At 40.0% G+C, this 16,106-nt stretch overlaps 2 protein-coding genes across 5 annotated transcripts; one reads left to right on the top strand and one right to left on the bottom strand.

The window, feature by feature from the left end:
* Window positions 1–695: 695 nt before the first annotated feature.
* On the top strand, window positions 696–8,776 carry gzf1 (GDNF-inducible zinc finger protein 1). Of its 4 annotated transcripts, XM_063901776.1 has the most exons (11): window positions 696–780; window positions 1,316–2,376; window positions 3,008–3,191; window positions 3,306–3,372; window positions 3,796–3,958; window positions 4,530–4,713; window positions 4,822–4,991; window positions 5,079–5,173; window positions 5,271–5,438; window positions 5,565–5,722; window positions 6,128–8,776. In XM_063901776.1, exons 2-11 carry the CDS (start codon window positions 1,331–1,333, stop codon window positions 6,854–6,856), a joined length of 2,964 nt encoding a protein of 987 aa, XP_063757846.1. In that variant the 5' UTR covers window positions 696–780; window positions 1,316–1,330; the 3' UTR covers window positions 6,857–8,776. The 4 variants fall into 4 exon arrangements, with proteins under 4 accessions (XP_063757846.1, XP_063757844.1, XP_063757842.1 ...); XM_063901774.1 differs by having other exon boundaries at window positions 3,011–3,191; window positions 3,306–3,958; XM_063901772.1 differs by having other exon boundaries at window positions 3,306–3,958.
* Window positions 8,777–8,867: 91 nt separating this feature from the next.
* Window positions 8,868–15,141, bottom strand: napbb (N-ethylmaleimide-sensitive factor attachment protein, beta b). The gene is made up of 11 exons (XM_063901777.1): window positions 14,907–15,141; window positions 13,217–13,296; window positions 12,876–12,992; window positions 12,348–12,394; window positions 11,909–11,986; window positions 11,758–11,813; window positions 11,247–11,331; window positions 11,046–11,150; window positions 10,904–10,972; window positions 10,754–10,804; window positions 8,868–10,083 (listed from the first exon to the last, which is right to left on the bottom strand). The coding sequence occupies exons 1-11, from the start codon at window positions 15,005–15,007 to the stop codon at window positions 9,982–9,984; spliced, it is 891 nt and encodes a 296-aa protein (XP_063757847.1). The 5' UTR covers window positions 15,008–15,141; the 3' UTR covers window positions 8,868–9,981.
* Between the last annotated feature and the right edge of the window lie 965 nt (window positions 15,142–16,106).

The following is a 16,106-nucleotide window of genomic DNA, read 5'->3' as shown; positions in this document are numbered from 1 at the left end:
GGAAACTGAATATATTGAAGAAAATGCTAAATTGGCTGTTAAAGATGCAGGCTAATGTGTTTTTAAATTCAACACTAGTCGATAGTCTATCAAGTGATTTCCATCGTTGCAATGGCGCCCCAGTGTGGGAACAAGGCAGTAGTGCAGGGATAAAAACTGCTAAATTTTGGTGTCACAGTTACGGTAATATCATTACTCTACTAAATCACTGTTTAAAATAACGTTAATGCTGCAGTTGCTATATATCGGTACCCTGTTCAACGTTTTCACAACATCTGGGCTAACATTTAGCTTGCACAAAGACGTGAAGCAGGGTTTTTGCGAACAATAAAATGCTATTTACAGCAACAACACTAGCAAATGAGGTGAAACAGATTATTGTTTAATGCCTGTTAAAAATATAGTGGAACGAACAATATTTTGGATATAGGCAAAGCAAAGAAACGATGAATTATTAGCTAACGTGAGCTAAACTAGCTTTAAAGTAAAGCCTCAAAAAGGAAACGGTTAAACAAATGTCAAAGGCGCTAGGTTTGAGGTGATAACGTTATGCACTTCTTGTTGACAAACCTGCTCAAATGATCCAGGGACAGCAGTCGTGTCTGGGAACTCAAACTTTAAAAGCGACCATAAATGAATGACTGATCCCGAGTCAGCCAAATCGACACCGGATGTCAGTAAGTAAAAGGAAAAGTTCCGTTTTCGGGAGCGTTTTTCTACAGGAAATACCTTCCGCCGTAGAGAGCATTTGTGAAGGGCTGCCATTTTACCGACCTTACGGTAAGAAAACTTGCTTCGTGTTGTTGTGTGGTTAGCTGGCTGCCACACGTTCACTTCAGCCCTGTGTTCAGTGTGCTATGCGTTGAACTGGTGTTATTGCAAATCCGTTTCAGTTTGTTGTGGGATAACATTTAACGTTAGCTAACCTAGCTTGTTCGCCATTGAGTCTGTGATGCTACTGTTAGCATTAACTGAACCTAACCCACTGAACATTATCGTGACAAAATAAAGAACATATACGAACGATCGCTAGTGTTTCAATAAGTAAGGGTTGGAGTTGTGTCTGTCTTTACAGCCACCGTAGGGAGTTTAGTTATTTCAATTAGCGTAATATTAGCTTCCTTTTTGCAGCAACTTATATCTATCCAACTTCCAATGCAACGTGCACTGCTCTGAAGGTAGCCTCAGTTATGATAAACAAATAAACAAAACAAATGCCAAGGTCTGACAGCATGTACATGTGTGTGTACACAAATGTATGGAAACACCGTTTAGCATTTTAAGTCACCATCCCCCCTTTTGTTTTGTTTTTCAGCAGCACAATAGAAAGATGGTCCTCAAAGTGGTCCAACTCACCTCTAAGTCCCACCATGAGAACATCCTGGCTTCTCTGCATCAGCTGAGGCTGCAGGGACAGCTGAGTGACGTCACCGTGCAGGTAGACTACCAGGGAGAAGTGCAGGAGTTTCAGGCTCATCAGGTGATGCTCGCAGCATCCAGTGGCTACTTCAGGGAGATCCTTCTCTCTCAGGATGCTACCAGAGACAAAGTATTGCTCTCCAATATGCACTCCAATGATTTCTCAAAGTTTTTGGAATTTGTGTACACTGGTAAAGTTGAAGTTGTCCGAGATAAGATTGGTGATGTTCAAGCAACGGCACAGTTTTTGGACTGTGAAGATTTGTCACAGATATGTGGTGAGGCCATGAGTGCTGGAATCCTACAAAAACATACAAAGAAAACTGAATCTGAGGATGTTGGTAATGGTAACGTTGATTTACATGACGCTAAGAATGAAAAAGGGACCAAAGGGAAGAAGCAGCCTAAAAGTGTACTTCTCAAGCGGCGGCCTTCTCCTCAGAGCTCTGACAAAGAAGTACTTTCAAAAAGATTAAAATCAAAGAATGCAGTGAAGAATGATAATGGACACATAAAAAAACTCAAACTGAGGTCGACTGGTCGTAAAATCCTTCCGAGGCATTTAAATACTAAAACAGATGCTAGCATCAGCAATGAAAACCAAGTTACAGATGAAGACGCAGGGGAGAATGAAGACACAACTGAAGCTGAGGCTCAGGCAGAGGATGGGGACAAATCATCTTTGGGAATGCCAGCTTCTGATGTAGATGATTGGGAATGTGAGGGATATGTGCAGAGTAGTGATCATGAGGAGTCTTTGTTATCTATGGTGGAAGAGGAGGAAGACGTGGAGGAGGAGGAGGAAGAAGAAGAAGAAGAAGAAGAAGAAGAAGAAGAAGAAGAAGAAGAAGAAGAAGAAGAGGGAGGACAATCCAAGAGAACATCCAAGGGCCAGTTCCAGTGTAACAAGTGTCAGAGGACCTTCCGTTATGAGAGAAGCTGCTTGAAGCACATCAGGTAGGAAAATTAGTTCAGGTATAATAAATTGTTTTACTCCATAGATACCCCAAAGCTTCTGAACAGAATGTTCAATAGCGACTTTGGCCAGGCTTGTTGGTATTATAGCAATATTTGATTGTTTTAGCAGGCTTTAAATAGACTTGTCATATTGTAAATGTTTAAATGTACAAAACTCGAATAGTGATAGCTAAGCAATAAGATACTAAATATTTAAATGTGTTCATACACAAAAAAATACGGAAATCTTAGATAATATTGCGTGAAGGAAGTTATTATAACAATTATGTTTTTTACCAGCTCTCCTATCGGAGACAGGGCTGTGCAATCACAGCCCTACAATCTTTTTTTAATTGTAGTACTTAAAAGATTGAGGTCAATTGAGAATGTTGCAACAGAACTTTCATTTGTAAGGCTTTTTTTTGAAGCTAATGGACTTGTAGGTTTCTTGCTGTTAGTATTTATCTACATGTTTTATTGCATTCCTTTTACGTTGCATTGGATAAAAGCATCAGCTAAATATTATGTAATGTAATGAATTTTTAAGGCAAATTCTCTTCTAAAGCTTAAAGCTGTCAGATGATCATCAATACCATTTGAAAGATATTTTGGTTATTGCTCTCTTGGCCAGTAGGTATCACGGAGTGAAAGCAGATGTCATCTATCGCTGTGAGACCTGCCCGCAAACGTTTGCTAACTGCAGCAATCTGAGGATCCACGAAAAGCATGTCCACAGTAGTGAGAGGCAGTTCACCTGCGACTCCTGCGGGAAGACCTCCAAAAGAAAGAAAGACGTTGTCCACCATACAAGACAGGTGATGATTTGTTAAATTCCCCAAATGTATCTACATACAATAACAAGAGTCCAACATAACCTCATATTTCCCCTGATTTGATAATTTTTGTCTTTCATTCCGCCTGCTTCTCAGGTACATGAACATAATACTATGCAACATGTCTGCACTGACTTTGGGAAGGCACTCAGCTCTGGTAAAGGTGAGTTACATGAAGCTAAGAATGAAAAAGGGACCAAGGGGAAGAAGCAGCCTAAAAGTGTACTTCTCAAGCAGTGCCCTTCTCCTCAGAGCTCTGACAAAGAAGTACTTTCAAAAAGATTAAAAGCAAAGAATGCAGTGAAGAATGATAATGGACACATAAAAAAACTCAAACTGAGGTCGACTGGTCGTAAAATCCTTCTGAGGCATTTAAATACTAAAAGTGATGCTAGCATCAGCAATGAAAACCAAGTTACAGATGTAGACGCAGGGGAGAATGAAGACACAACTGAAGCTGAGGCTCAGGCAGAGGATGGGGACAAATCATCTTTGGGAATTCCAGCTTCTGATGTAGATGATTGGGAATGTGAGGGATATGTGCAGAGTAGTGATCGTGAAGAGTCCTTGTTATCTATGGTGGAAGAGGAGGACAATGACGAGGAGGAGGAAGAAGAAGAAGAAGAGGAGGATGAGGACGAGGAAGGACAATCCAAGGAGACATCCAACAGAACATCCAAGGCCCAGTTCCAGTGTAACAAGTGCCAGAGGACGTTCCATTATGAGAGAAGCTACTTGAAGCACATCAGGTAGGAAAATGAGTTTAGGTATAATAAATAGTTTTACTCCATAGATACCCCAAAGCTTCTGAACAGAATGTTCAATAGCGACTTTGGCCAGGCTTCCAATATATGACAATATTAATTCAAGAGGACACAGCTGTTTGCAAGCTAACAAGCCAATTTACACATTTTCTTGTGCATGCTATATTTCAGGAGTGAGTTAGCACACAGCTGTTTGCAAGCTAACAAGCTAATTTACCAAAAACTGTGTATGTTTCTTGTTGGTATTATAGCATTATTTGATTGTTATAGCAGGCTTGAAATAGCCTGGTCATATTGTAATTTGTTTTAAATCTGGAAAAAATCTGATAGTAGTAGCTAAGCAATAAGATACAAGATATCGAAATACAAAAATGTTGTTTACCAGCTCTCCTATTGGAGACAGTGCTGTGCAATCACTTGGATAAAAGCATCAGCTAAATGTTATGTTATGTTATGTAATGAATTTTTAAGGCAAATTCTTCTCTAAAGCTTAAAGCTGTCAGACGATCATCAATGCCATTTGATGAGATATTTTGGTTATTGCTCTCTTGGCCAGTACGTATCACGGAGTGAAAGCAGATGTCATCTATCGCTGTGAGACCTGCCAGCAAACGTTTGCTAACCGCAGCAATCTGAAGGTCCATGAAAAGCACGTCCACAGTAGTGAGAGGCAGTTCACCTGTGAGTCCTGCGGGAAGACCTTCAAAAGAAAGAAAGATGTTGTCCGCCATACAAGACAGGTGATGATTAGTTTAATTCCCCAAATGTATCTACATACAATAACAAGAGACCAGTATGTCGTCATATTTCCCCTGATTTGACCATTTGTCATTCCCTCTGCTTCTCAGGTACATGAACGTAACACTATGCAACATGTCTGCACTGACTGTGGGAAGGCACTTAGCTCCAAAACTGCCCTGCTGTTGCATGAGAGGACACACACAGGGCTCAAGCCTTTTGAGTGCAGCGACTGCGGGTCCAGATTTACCCAGAACTCTGCACTCAAGATGCACCACAGGTATGGAGCTCGCTAAAGATGCTAAAAAGCGGCACATTGTCACTAACAGTTGAGGAGCGCTAAATGTTCTTGTTTTCTTATGTGTAGGACTCACACAGGAGAAAAGCCATTTGCATGTGATGAGTGTGAGGCCAGGTTCACCCAGAAACATATGTTGGCCTATCATAAACGATCACACACAGGTAAGAAAGTGAGCCTAAGGGCTGCAACCAATAAAGACAAGGCTTTTTTTGACGTATCAGATGATAACTGAATAGATTGTTCTTTTTCTCTTGTTAGGAGAGAAGCCCTTCATGTGTGAGGCCTGCGGGAAGAGCTTTGCGTCTAAAGAATACCTGAGGCACCACTCAAACATCCACACGGGGTCCAAGCCATACAAGTGCGAGCAGTGTGGTCGAGGCTTCGCTCAGAGGAACTCCCTCCACCAGCATTTGAAGATTCATACAGGTAATTGGATAATTTGTTGACCTATGCTTTTCTTGGTAATTTGGAGGCGTGACACAGAAAGCAGTTTATTTTCTTCCTGACGGCTCGCTTCAAACTGTGTTTTCTGGCATCTCTGTTTTTTGTTAGGTGAGCGTCCCTACAGCTGTAAAGACTGTGACAAGAACTTCACCCAGCTCAATGCGCTCCAGAGGCACCAGCGTATCCACACAGGAGAGAAGCCATACATGTGTGGTCTTTGTCGACGCACCTTTACAGACAAGTCCACCCTTCGTAGGCACACTATGGTGAGCATTGCTTATCTTACTGTAGCGACAACTACCCCATAGGGTTATTTTGAACTGTATAGTGGCACAGGAATGAGTCCTAAAACCTGGAAATGAGTTAGCATTTGACCACCATAAACATGCTTTTGCCAAAGATTTAGTTTTCTGCCGTATTCCGACATCCAATGGAAAAAACCCATTGCTTTTTGTCCAGGGAGCCCCTACAAAACTTCCAGATCTAACTTGTACTGTGCAGAATGAATTTACCCTTGATAAAAATGGGGATATTGGTAAAGAAATACTTCTCCAAAAAATAACCATTTGTATTTGAATCACTCACCCCGTGTTACCTTGACATTTGAAAGTTTTCCCGCATGCCTCCACGGTAAACGGTGGGAAAATAACATAAGCTTGTCTAACTTCCAGATTCACGACTCCACCGCTCCCTGGAAAACCTACCTTGTGGTTCTGGAGGGAAATGTGGAGGATAAGAAACCAAAAATGTCCACCAAGGTAAAGACAGAAAAAGCAGAACCTAAGGAGAAAAGAAGTACCACCAAAAAAAGTAACGCTGCGGCTGCGGCTGCTGCTGGTACAACTCACACCGAGTCCTTTGAGATGTCTTCTGAGCCCGTAACCCTCCCACCTGAATGGACCGGTCATGGGGCCATTGCTCTGGTCAGCCACGGGGCCCTCGGCGGGATCACCGTCATCCACGCAGAAATGCCCCCTGGGACCCAGATCCAGCCCATCGTAACCACTGACAGCACGGGGGCCAGCGTCATTTCCATAGATGGATCAGGCATCCCTTTCTCCATACCAGTGTCCATGGCTCACACTCTGCCCCTGTGCTCTGAAGCCCCCACCTCTCTGTCTACATCCACTCTTTCTGTTCCTGTTTCTGATGGTATGTTAACATCAGAGATCCCGACTATGTCTACGTCATCTGTCCTGGAAGTCGCGGCCTCACAGACCATTTTGGCTCCGATTATGGAGACGAAGCCCACGTGCCAGGCAGATATTTCGCAACCAGATATCCTGACCGTGGTAATCAGTGGCGGTGTTTGCCGAAAAGAAGAAAAAGCTACTGTCCCAGGTGATGGAGAGCAGAGGAAAGCAGACTTAGACGATCCCCTAGCTCAAGATGCTGTGTAGTACATGCGTTTTAATGTATATGATTCTATCTGGGTGTGATGAATTTAAAATCGACCTTTTTAATGTTATTTCATGTTTGGCATCAGCTGTTTGAGTCTGTGTCCTAACCATGTGGTGTTTCATCATTACTGTCATCTCAAGTCCTTTGTTTCAGTAACAGACTGGGATGTCTTCAGTGTTTGTCACAACCTTTTAAGTTGTGAGGGTATTTATCAAGAAGAAAGACAAATCTGCTGCGCTAAAGTCATGTTTCAGTAATAAAATCTAAATATGAGTAAGATGTTATCATGATCATAAAATAATACTGTACATATTTGATCAATTATAGTCTCAAATGTGGCATGAATCATACCGCTGAGGATTTCTGTTGGTGTGAATGTACAGTAACGGTAAAAAGTTTGGACACACCTTCTCGTTGAAAGGTTTTTATCTATTTTAATATTTTTCTACATTGTAGATTAATAATGAAAACATCAACACTATGAAAGAACCCACATGGAATTATGTAGTAAACGAAAGTGTTAAACAATCCAAAATATGATTTATATTTTAGATTCTTCAAAGTAGCCCCCTTTTTGCTTTGATGACAGTTTTGCACACTCTCAATCAGCTTCATGAGGCAGTCACCTGGAATGATTAACAGGTGTACAAGAGTCAATTTGTGGGATGACTTGCCTTCTTGATCTGTTTGAGACCATCAGTTGTGTTGTGCAGAGGTAGGGCGGATAGGCCTATTTGACTACTCTTGTAATCTATATTATGGCAAGAACTACTCCACTCAGTAAAGAGAACGACAGTCCATCGTTACTTTAAGAAATGAAGGTCAGTCCATCCAGAAAATGTCAAGAACTTTGAATGTATCCTCAATTGCAGTCGCAAAAACCATCGAACACTATGATGAAACTGGCTCTCATGAGGCCCATCCCAGGAAAGGAAGCTCAAGAGTAACCTCTGCTGCAGAGGATAAATACATGAGATTTTCCAGCATCAGAAACCTCAAATTAACAGCACCTCAGATCAGAGCCTACAGCAATTCTTCACAGAGAATCAGGAAATGGTCGAATTGCGAAAAGCCACTATTGAGGATGACCAAACAAGAAAAAGAGAATTGTTCGGCCAAGAAATGGACATTAGACCTCTGGAAATCTGTACTTTGGTTTGATGAGTCCAAATGTGAGATTCTTGGTTCCAACCGCGGTGTCTTTGTGAGACGCAGAGCCAGTCAGCAAAGCTGTCATAAAGGCAAAGGGGGGGCTACTTTGAAGAATCTTAAATATAAAACATTCTGGTTTTTTACTACATAATTCCATGTGTGTTCTTTCAGTTTTGATGTCTTCAGTATTAATCTACAATGTAGAAAAATGTTAAAATAAATAAAACCTTTGAATGAGAAGGTGTGTCCAAACTTTTGAATGGTACTGTAAAGGAGTTTTGTGAATCCTTCAAATCTCACTTCTTTCTTCGGAATCATGTACACATTACCACAGCTGTGTTTCAAACAGCATGAAATACTTTATCCAGCTACAACCAATAAAGAAAGTTGTACATTTTTATTAAATGAAATAAAAAAAGCAGTAATTTCAGAACCACACTACATTGTACAAGAACAGACAATTGAGGTGATTGATTTTTCTCTTGACAGCCCTAAACAAGCTTCATCAATCACATTTGTTTGAGTATCAGGTTACACTGACGTTAAATCAACAGCAGCAAATGACAACAAGAAATATATATATGAATGAAGCTAAATAACTTCACTATATATATCAATTGAAACAATAAATATTGTATTAGGTTGTCAACATTTTTAAAAAAATATGAATAGTAGTTCAATTCTAAAGGGTTTTGTACTTCTGGAAAATGCAGTTACTGGGATATTCCTTGAACTGGCAAAGGGTTAATAAACTGTTCTTAAAAGCGTTACGACAAAAATAGAATTCAGACATGTTGAACTTTATTTACACATAACATTGCTGGTTAATAGGTAAGGTCAAAGACAGGAGAACACAGCTGGGATTATAATATCTTTATTATTGTCCATTTGCACTAGCATACAGATCATATCCAAGGTCCATTGTCATTCCATGTGGAAGAAGCTGGATACGTAGGGCGACTCGACCCTTTAGTAAAAACTTTGGTCTGGCTCACACTAGAGAATGTAACACGACGCTATCTATACACAATGACATGCTTTAGCGACTGGCCGTTTGGAAGGTGCACTGCAGTAGTAAACCCTGGAGGTTAAATTCACATCACAACACAGCATGAGATGACTAATGACGCACATAACCCCTAAGATTACTGCTCCTGGAAATAAGGAGGAAAGGTTTCCATGTCAGTGCTATTCATTCAAAAATACATTCTTCCACAGGCAAACTATAAATCACAGCTTACAGATTCAAACATTCAAAGTACATGAAGACATCTAAAGTAATATTAAAAGATGCTGAAATACTAAAGTATGAATGTGTGTTGCGGATAAAAATGAGTGATCAGATAAAAATGTTTAACAGTCTACCCTTGGTGCATATCATCGCCCTTCCCCGAGAAGAGTCGCTCCGTGTTGGTAATACATTGGAATCAAAATCACTTTTTATGTGGCTGGAATTACCTTAACTTTAAAAAATAAAAATAGCTATAATAAAACATTCTTGATAATCTTATGAAGAACAAACTGAAACATTTAAATAATATTTGTATATATATATGTAATAAACTAGATAAAAACAACAAAAACAAGCTGCTTCTGACTAGGAAACAATAACTGTACAAAACATGCAGTGCTTATTGTCAATACTAACATCAGTTTCAATACAAAGTACCACTCACCCCCCCAGGACAGATTCCAGCAGAAAAAGGTATGCAGCAATCCTCTAGACAGAGGTGAGGGCGGGAGGATTTACAGTCTGACTAGATTCAGATATGCTTGTAAGGAAAGCAAAGATAGTACTCTGACGGTGTAGCAGTGGGATATTCAAAGTCGTCTTCAGATTCTATAGCAGTGAGGTGACTGAAAGTGTGTGTGTGTGTGTGTGTGTGTGTGTGTGTGTGTGTGTGTTGTGCGTGTAAGCATGCGTGATGGATTTGTCCCTCTGTGCTGCATTTCTACCCCCCAGATTCTTTCTTCATTTTAAATCCCCTTCATCGCCCTGGATGGTCTTTTTGATGCGCAGTAGAAGGGTTGTGTGCCACTGGTCGAGACGTGAGATCGAGTCAAAATCCTTTATCTGCAGGAGGGGGAGGGACACAGAAATACAATTCCCAAATTAGGATTACAAGTGGAAATTCTGCTTATTAATATACCCTCACTAAGGAAATGTTTGGCTCTATTAAGGCATTTTGTCAAGGGTGTGTTTTTTTTCTCAGACTTTTGCAAATTCAACCTCAGCTCCTATAATAACTAATCAGTGAAATTCAAAGAAGTACATTAATATATATATATATATTTTATGGCAGTTTTACTCACATGTTCTACATTTTAAGATTTAGTGAGACAAGGGTTAATTTGTAAAACTTGAAATTACACAATTCAGTTTAATTTATATCCCCTGCATTGCCCATGTATAATCCGACACATCAGTTAGATTTGCAATACATTTCTCCAAACCTCTGACATGTGAAACTGTGACATGAACACTTTTCCGTTTCTAAAATGAAGTTTTAAAACTTTTAAAAGTCTTTCTCGGAGCTCAGCTACATATGGACGCCCTTCAACAGTCTGTAGCACGTCCATATCAACACACAGTCCTAGGAGACTGAATGGATACCTGAGATCCAGTTTTCCACTTTCTTGAACACACAGGGGACCCAACACAACTATGGCAGCTGAACAAAAGGGATTTCCTGTGCTCTCCAAAAACCTTGTTTCCAAACTTTTTAAAGTTATACGAGACTTACTGCCTCTGTGAAAGCTTCACTGTTCTGTTCCTCATGAGCCTCAAGAAGTTTCTGTTAAGACAAACAAATGTAGGTTACTTATAGAAACTGAAGAGAATAAGAAGGAGAAGTAAGTTAACAGAATCCACAGAGATTTTAGTATTGAGTTACCTTCAGCAGTTTGCATTCTCGAGAGTCTGAGAAAGCGGGGAACATCTCCTCGTATTTTTCAATAGCAATCTGCGGGGACACAGTGTGTTACACCAACTTGCAGTCCAAAATCCTGAGACTAAACCGCATTTTATAAACTTACCTTAGCGTTGAGCTCATCGACGATGAAATGACAGAGGGAAGCTTTGAAGAAATACTCTTTGGCGCTGTATTTCAGCAGTGGGTTATCCATCGTGTTAGCTCCAACCTAAATACATCCAAATCATACAAAACGTTTTAGAAATGTCAACATTACCAAATCAGTTTTGATTGAAGAAGTATGACGTGTACAAGTAGTGCTCACCTGCTCGTAGATCTCAATAGCCCTCTGGTACTGCTCCAACTGGGCACAGTAAGCCCCCACCTTCAGCAGACACTTGTTGGCAGAGCTATGGATAAAAAGTACACATAACATTTAAAACAATACAAAATACGAGAGTTATAAATGTGGAGTATGAGTCAATTGATCCATTTATAAGTTTGAGGTGTGCCATTCAAAAACATGGTACATTAGAATGGAAAAGTGTGATGGTTAACAGAAGATGACACAGGTGCAACTCATAACAATAACGTATATAAATAACCTGGTAAATGTTGCAGCAAACTAAGGGAATTCACTGCAGCTGTTTCATCATGCCATAGCAGAGTGAACACAGGTGTGAATAACAATGATACCGAGTTACATATGCTTGTTAAGGTAAAAGTGGCAGCGTGAAAATCAGTGTGCTACACTAACTGTGCTACTAATAAAATAATGATCAGTTCAAGAGATGCCAGAGCTGGAAAAACACACAACATGCAGTATTTTACATTACCTGTTGGATTCTTCCCCTTTGTAGTAGTCTGCTGCTTGTTCATAATGTGCAATAGCCTTCAAAAAGAAGAAAAACAACAAATAGTGTCGTGTGTTCCTCAAACAAATATGGCGGATCCCTACTGTATAACAACTCATTGTGTGATTTCTACCTTTTCAATATCCACCAGTTCAGACTCGTAGATCTCTGCGATATTGATGTGGTGTTTGGCTGCGATGGTGAATCTTCCCTGGAGGAGAAGAGAAATCATTACTAACTGGATCTATCCAGAGGGCACTCCAGTCAATGTAAGCGTTGCATTACATTCTCAGTGCAGAGAGGCGAGGTCAAGCAGTAGCTTGTGGCTCCATAACTACAAGGTTTAAGATTTTGAAATAAATCCTTGCTAAAGGGTATGCTAAGTAGGCAATTTGGTCAAGGTAGCAAGCCAAATTTTGTGATATCAGATCTACAGTAATACTGGGAATCAAAGAAGAGTAGACGTCATCTTTCAAAATGTTGTAAGTATAGAAAAAGTACAATGACACAGCCTGTTTCTGGATCAGAACATAGAAGGACACTTTCTCTATCATCTTACCCTATGACCTTACCATGTCTGTGTATATTTCGATGGCAGCATTTAAACACTTGATTGCCTCTTTTAGCAGCATAAAAGGCAAGAGGAGGGAACAATTAGACATCATGTTAGTTTTGTTCAAATCTAAAATACACAGCACCTGTTATGCTGTGCTAGGATAAGATGAATATAAGGTGTAATACAAAACAAAACCACAAGCAAGACCCTACCTTTTTATACAAAACAAATGCATCAGCCACCTACTATTCCCTAGACCTATGGCTTAATCTATAAGAAGATTGAATAGAGAGTACAAAGAGCACTATAACTCAACACATTGGAAACTCCATAACAAGGGTAATAACTCCGACATTATAATTCATCAATTGTGTTGATTGTAAAAAAGGGAAATCTGTCTCTTTATAAAATACAGGCTCATAGCTTGAGACTAAATGAGAATAAATAATTGATTACCTTAACAGTGCAAATATTTATGTCTACAATTTCAGGCACTAAACCGTTAGTTGTGATTTGGACCTGATGAGTTACCACATGTTCTCACCGTTGGGGTCAGACTTCTTGAAAGCATTTCCTGCATCAATGAAGCTGGTGGCACAGTCGTGTTTGTTCTGCAGTTGCATGTGGAGACGTGCCGCTTTGCAAAATGCATTCCCAGCAGCTGAAGACAAAGCAAAAAAGGACAGAGACTTTCACATACACCCCCTACTTTCTACTTTGCATTGAGCCCACACTTTCACACTTTTTTCCCCTCATGGCACCTTTACAAGCGCTGAGCTTGCAGTTATACAGCCAAAAGATCAGCACATAATCCTATAGCTTTCGGAAGTGTTTTTAAATTCACATGGTGGATTTTTCTTTAGTAAAAAAAACAGCTCATCGCACCGCTCCAGTTCTTGGCCATCTTGAACATGTTTGCTGCTCTGCAGTACATCTCGCATGCTTCTTCCACTTTCTGAGGTCCTCTAGACAAGAAAGATAACATAAAGAAAATAAATGTACACAATTGAATATAGTTCACAAATTCATACAGTCTCCATGGCACACTCTGGCTGAAACCAATAACCAGTCTGACAATAACATTAAAGTTATATGGAATAAACTTTCTTAATGGCACCATAGGGTGATGAACTGTAGAACGTGGTGCATTCATCAGGAAGTTACAATGCTAAGACTGGTGTACTGGCTTATATAAATCCTCCGCACAAGCATTATAGATTTCCCTCCCACCATGACAGAAAGTGGAACCCTGGGAGCTCCATGGAGTTGTAATAATACGATGGCCATTCAATCATGGCAGAGGATTACATCACTGCTTGGTCTGCCACAGAATTATCAGCATAAAGCCTGCAAAGAGTTATCACGCAAGAGAACTGCCGACAAGTAACATCTGGGGGTCACCTCTGACAAAGCTTTGAAAAAAGAAAACTGAGTCACAAGGGAAGAATAACTGCTGGCATTTTGAAGGTCTATGTAAACAAAGCCTTCCTTGCCTTCTCGTCTCTGTGACATTGAAAAGTATAGGCAATTATTAAATATGAAACCATATTAATCATATCCCCAAGGTCACTGATGGATAATAGCTTTCTGACAGGAGTGTTTGTTACTGTGTTATGACAGCAGATAAGTAAGCAATAATCACATAATTATTTTATGAACGATTGAAGGTATAATGAATGAATGAAGTACTTGAAGTGTTACATTTGTGTTTAAGGTTGGGATCTTGGGTATGAATAAGACATTTTCACAGCAGTAATCTTGGCATTACAGCGTAAACACAAGTGTAATCGATCAAAAATAATTAGGGTCCCGTTCTATTTAGTGTGTCACAGCCATGCCAGTGAGCAGCATACACAACACCAGGGCACCAGCACAGCTAAATGGAACGTGGCCAAAACTAATGCTATTAATTACACCTGTGTTTACCGTGCAAAGTGGTCAAAATGGCTGCTATACAAAAGGTGTTATTCTGGTGTCATTGAGTGCACTGAGTGTACCATTCAAATTGAACCGTGTAAATACTGTTGTGTTACCAGCGATACATTTTTGGCCTTTACCTCAGGCCAACGTTAGACTTTCAAGCAGGTCTTAGGAGAGTAGGTTAAGTGGTGTAACTTGACTTGTATATCAAAATAAATTCCTGTATACAGATAAATGTAATCATTAAAAAAATCAACTGCTAAGGAATTTAACAATATGGACAATGTCCCCTTGTACACTGCAGAGACTGTGTGAAAGGTAGAAACATACAGTCAAAGTAGATATCCTAGCCTTAGCCAAAACAGCCTGCTGCGTAGCTTTCAAGCTAACGCTAGGTTCAGCAGAGATTCGTGATGCCTTGTTTACAATGATACCGACAGCTAACGCAGCTAACTGACATACAAGAACCGAGACACTGAATGTCACGTGTCGTCACACTGGTTAAATATCTAACTAAACCGCTAAAATGTATTGCTAATGTTCATATCCACATCCAGCTAAATGTATGTCTACATTAAGGTCGGCTGCGTGCCAACTTTGCTACTGACATTTAAGGCTTGCTAGCTGTTTGGTCTTTGGTGCAGTGCTGTCTTACCCTCCAAACATCCCTCCCAAAAAAGAGCCAGAGGTCTTGCATTTCTTGTCAGCGTCGGCCATTAGCTGAATCGCTTCCTTCTCCTTTCCAGAGTTGTCCATGTTTGCTTTATTCTAAACAAACTGATAGTGAGGCAGAAAAAACCTACAGAGGATTCGGCTGTGTACAGTGAGGATTACACTCGATGGGTTTATTCAGCGTAGGCGTGCACCTGCCGACGTTAGTGGTTTAGCAGAGCACCGGTGGTATCGCGGGAGTTTGAGTGCTTTACGTGACAAACATGTTGGATTCAAGGGGAAAAGACTACAATTCCCACTGAAGCATGATTCGCCACAATATATTTAACGTTTATATATTCTTTCTAATAAAACGTTACACATTAAGATTTATTTTCCTCTACGTGGAGATAAAATACAATATCTTATTGTCTGAAAATTCTTCAAGAACCAATCAAGAACCAGTTTACGTGTTGTTTATTTACAGCAGAGGGCGCTAAAGCTTCATAACTTACCCTGCATCCTCTTCATTGATGATGGGTGAGACTGGTCCTACCTTCTCAAGTACCTTCTCATCTTTTTAAGTCGACAGAGATACACTACATCGTACAGTTGTAATTATACATGTTAATAAAGCTTCACACATTTCAATTTAGCATGGCCTTTTCTTGGTCGACATTCATACTTGACTTGCCTTATCAGGAAGGCACAAGAAACACAACGACCTCGTGCTACCACAATATTAAACCACGCTTATGCTAAAGCTATGCGATATTTATACACCAAGGTCATAAAACAAGGTCTTTAAACAAGAGCTCCTTCTGAAAAGAGAACTTTTTTCTTTTGGTACTTTAAAGTACAGTTTGTGGATAGAAAGATGTATCGCTGTATAAACCATGACTGGTCTCCAGAAGTGCGTAGAAACCTGTAACCTTAACCAAAGAGGTCTACTTGTAACTTTAAATAATTAATAGTGGTCAAACTGAGGTTATCTGCAGATCAGTTGTAACCTATAGACACTCTCTGTTCTAAGATATGCTTTCTTACATCTTCTACGTGTTAAGCGCCTCTGTGTCTAGTTATCTTTTTTTTAAATTCATTTCTTTCTTCTTCAACTGCCAAAGGTGTGTGTGTCTTCATTCTGAGCAAACAGAAGCCCAGGCTGATGCAAAGAAAAGGACTGATCAGTTTTTAAAAGGTTGGA

This window comes from Eleginops maclovinus, chromosome 15 (assembly GCF_036324505.1).
Source record: "Eleginops maclovinus isolate JMC-PN-2008 ecotype Puerto Natales chromosome 15, JC_Emac_rtc_rv5, whole genome shotgun sequence".
NCBI lineage: Eukaryota > Metazoa > Chordata > Actinopteri > Perciformes > Eleginopidae > Eleginops > Eleginops maclovinus.
This window is presented reverse-complemented; position numbering and strand designations above follow the sequence as displayed.

Excerpts from the sequence above, each read along its gene's own strand:
- gzf1 (XM_063901772.1), top strand. The coding sequence starts at position 1,331 with ATGGTCCTCAAAGTGGTCCAACTCACCTCTAAGTCCCACCATGAGAAC. Across the intron at positions 2,377-3,007 it reads AGCTGCTTGAAGCACATCAG|TAGGTATCACGGAGTGAAAG; the intron begins GTAGGAAAATTA and ends TCTCTTGGCCAG. Across the intron at positions 5,174-5,270 it reads TCATAAACGATCACACACAG|GAGAGAAGCCCTTCATGTGT; the intron begins GTAAGAAAGTGA and ends TTCTCTTGTTAG.
- napbb (XM_063901777.1), bottom strand. The coding sequence starts at position 15,007 with ATGGACAACTCTGGAAAGGAGAAGGAAGCGATTCAGCTAATGGCCGAC. Across the intron at positions 11,814-11,908 it reads AACTGGTGGATATTGAAAAG|GCTATTGCACATTATGAACA; the intron begins GTAGAAATCACA and ends TTCTTTTTGAAG. Across the intron at positions 10,084-10,753 it reads GTGAAGCTTTCACAGAGGCA|ATAAAGGATTTTGACTCGAT; the intron begins GTAAGTCTCGTA and ends CCCCTCCTGCAG.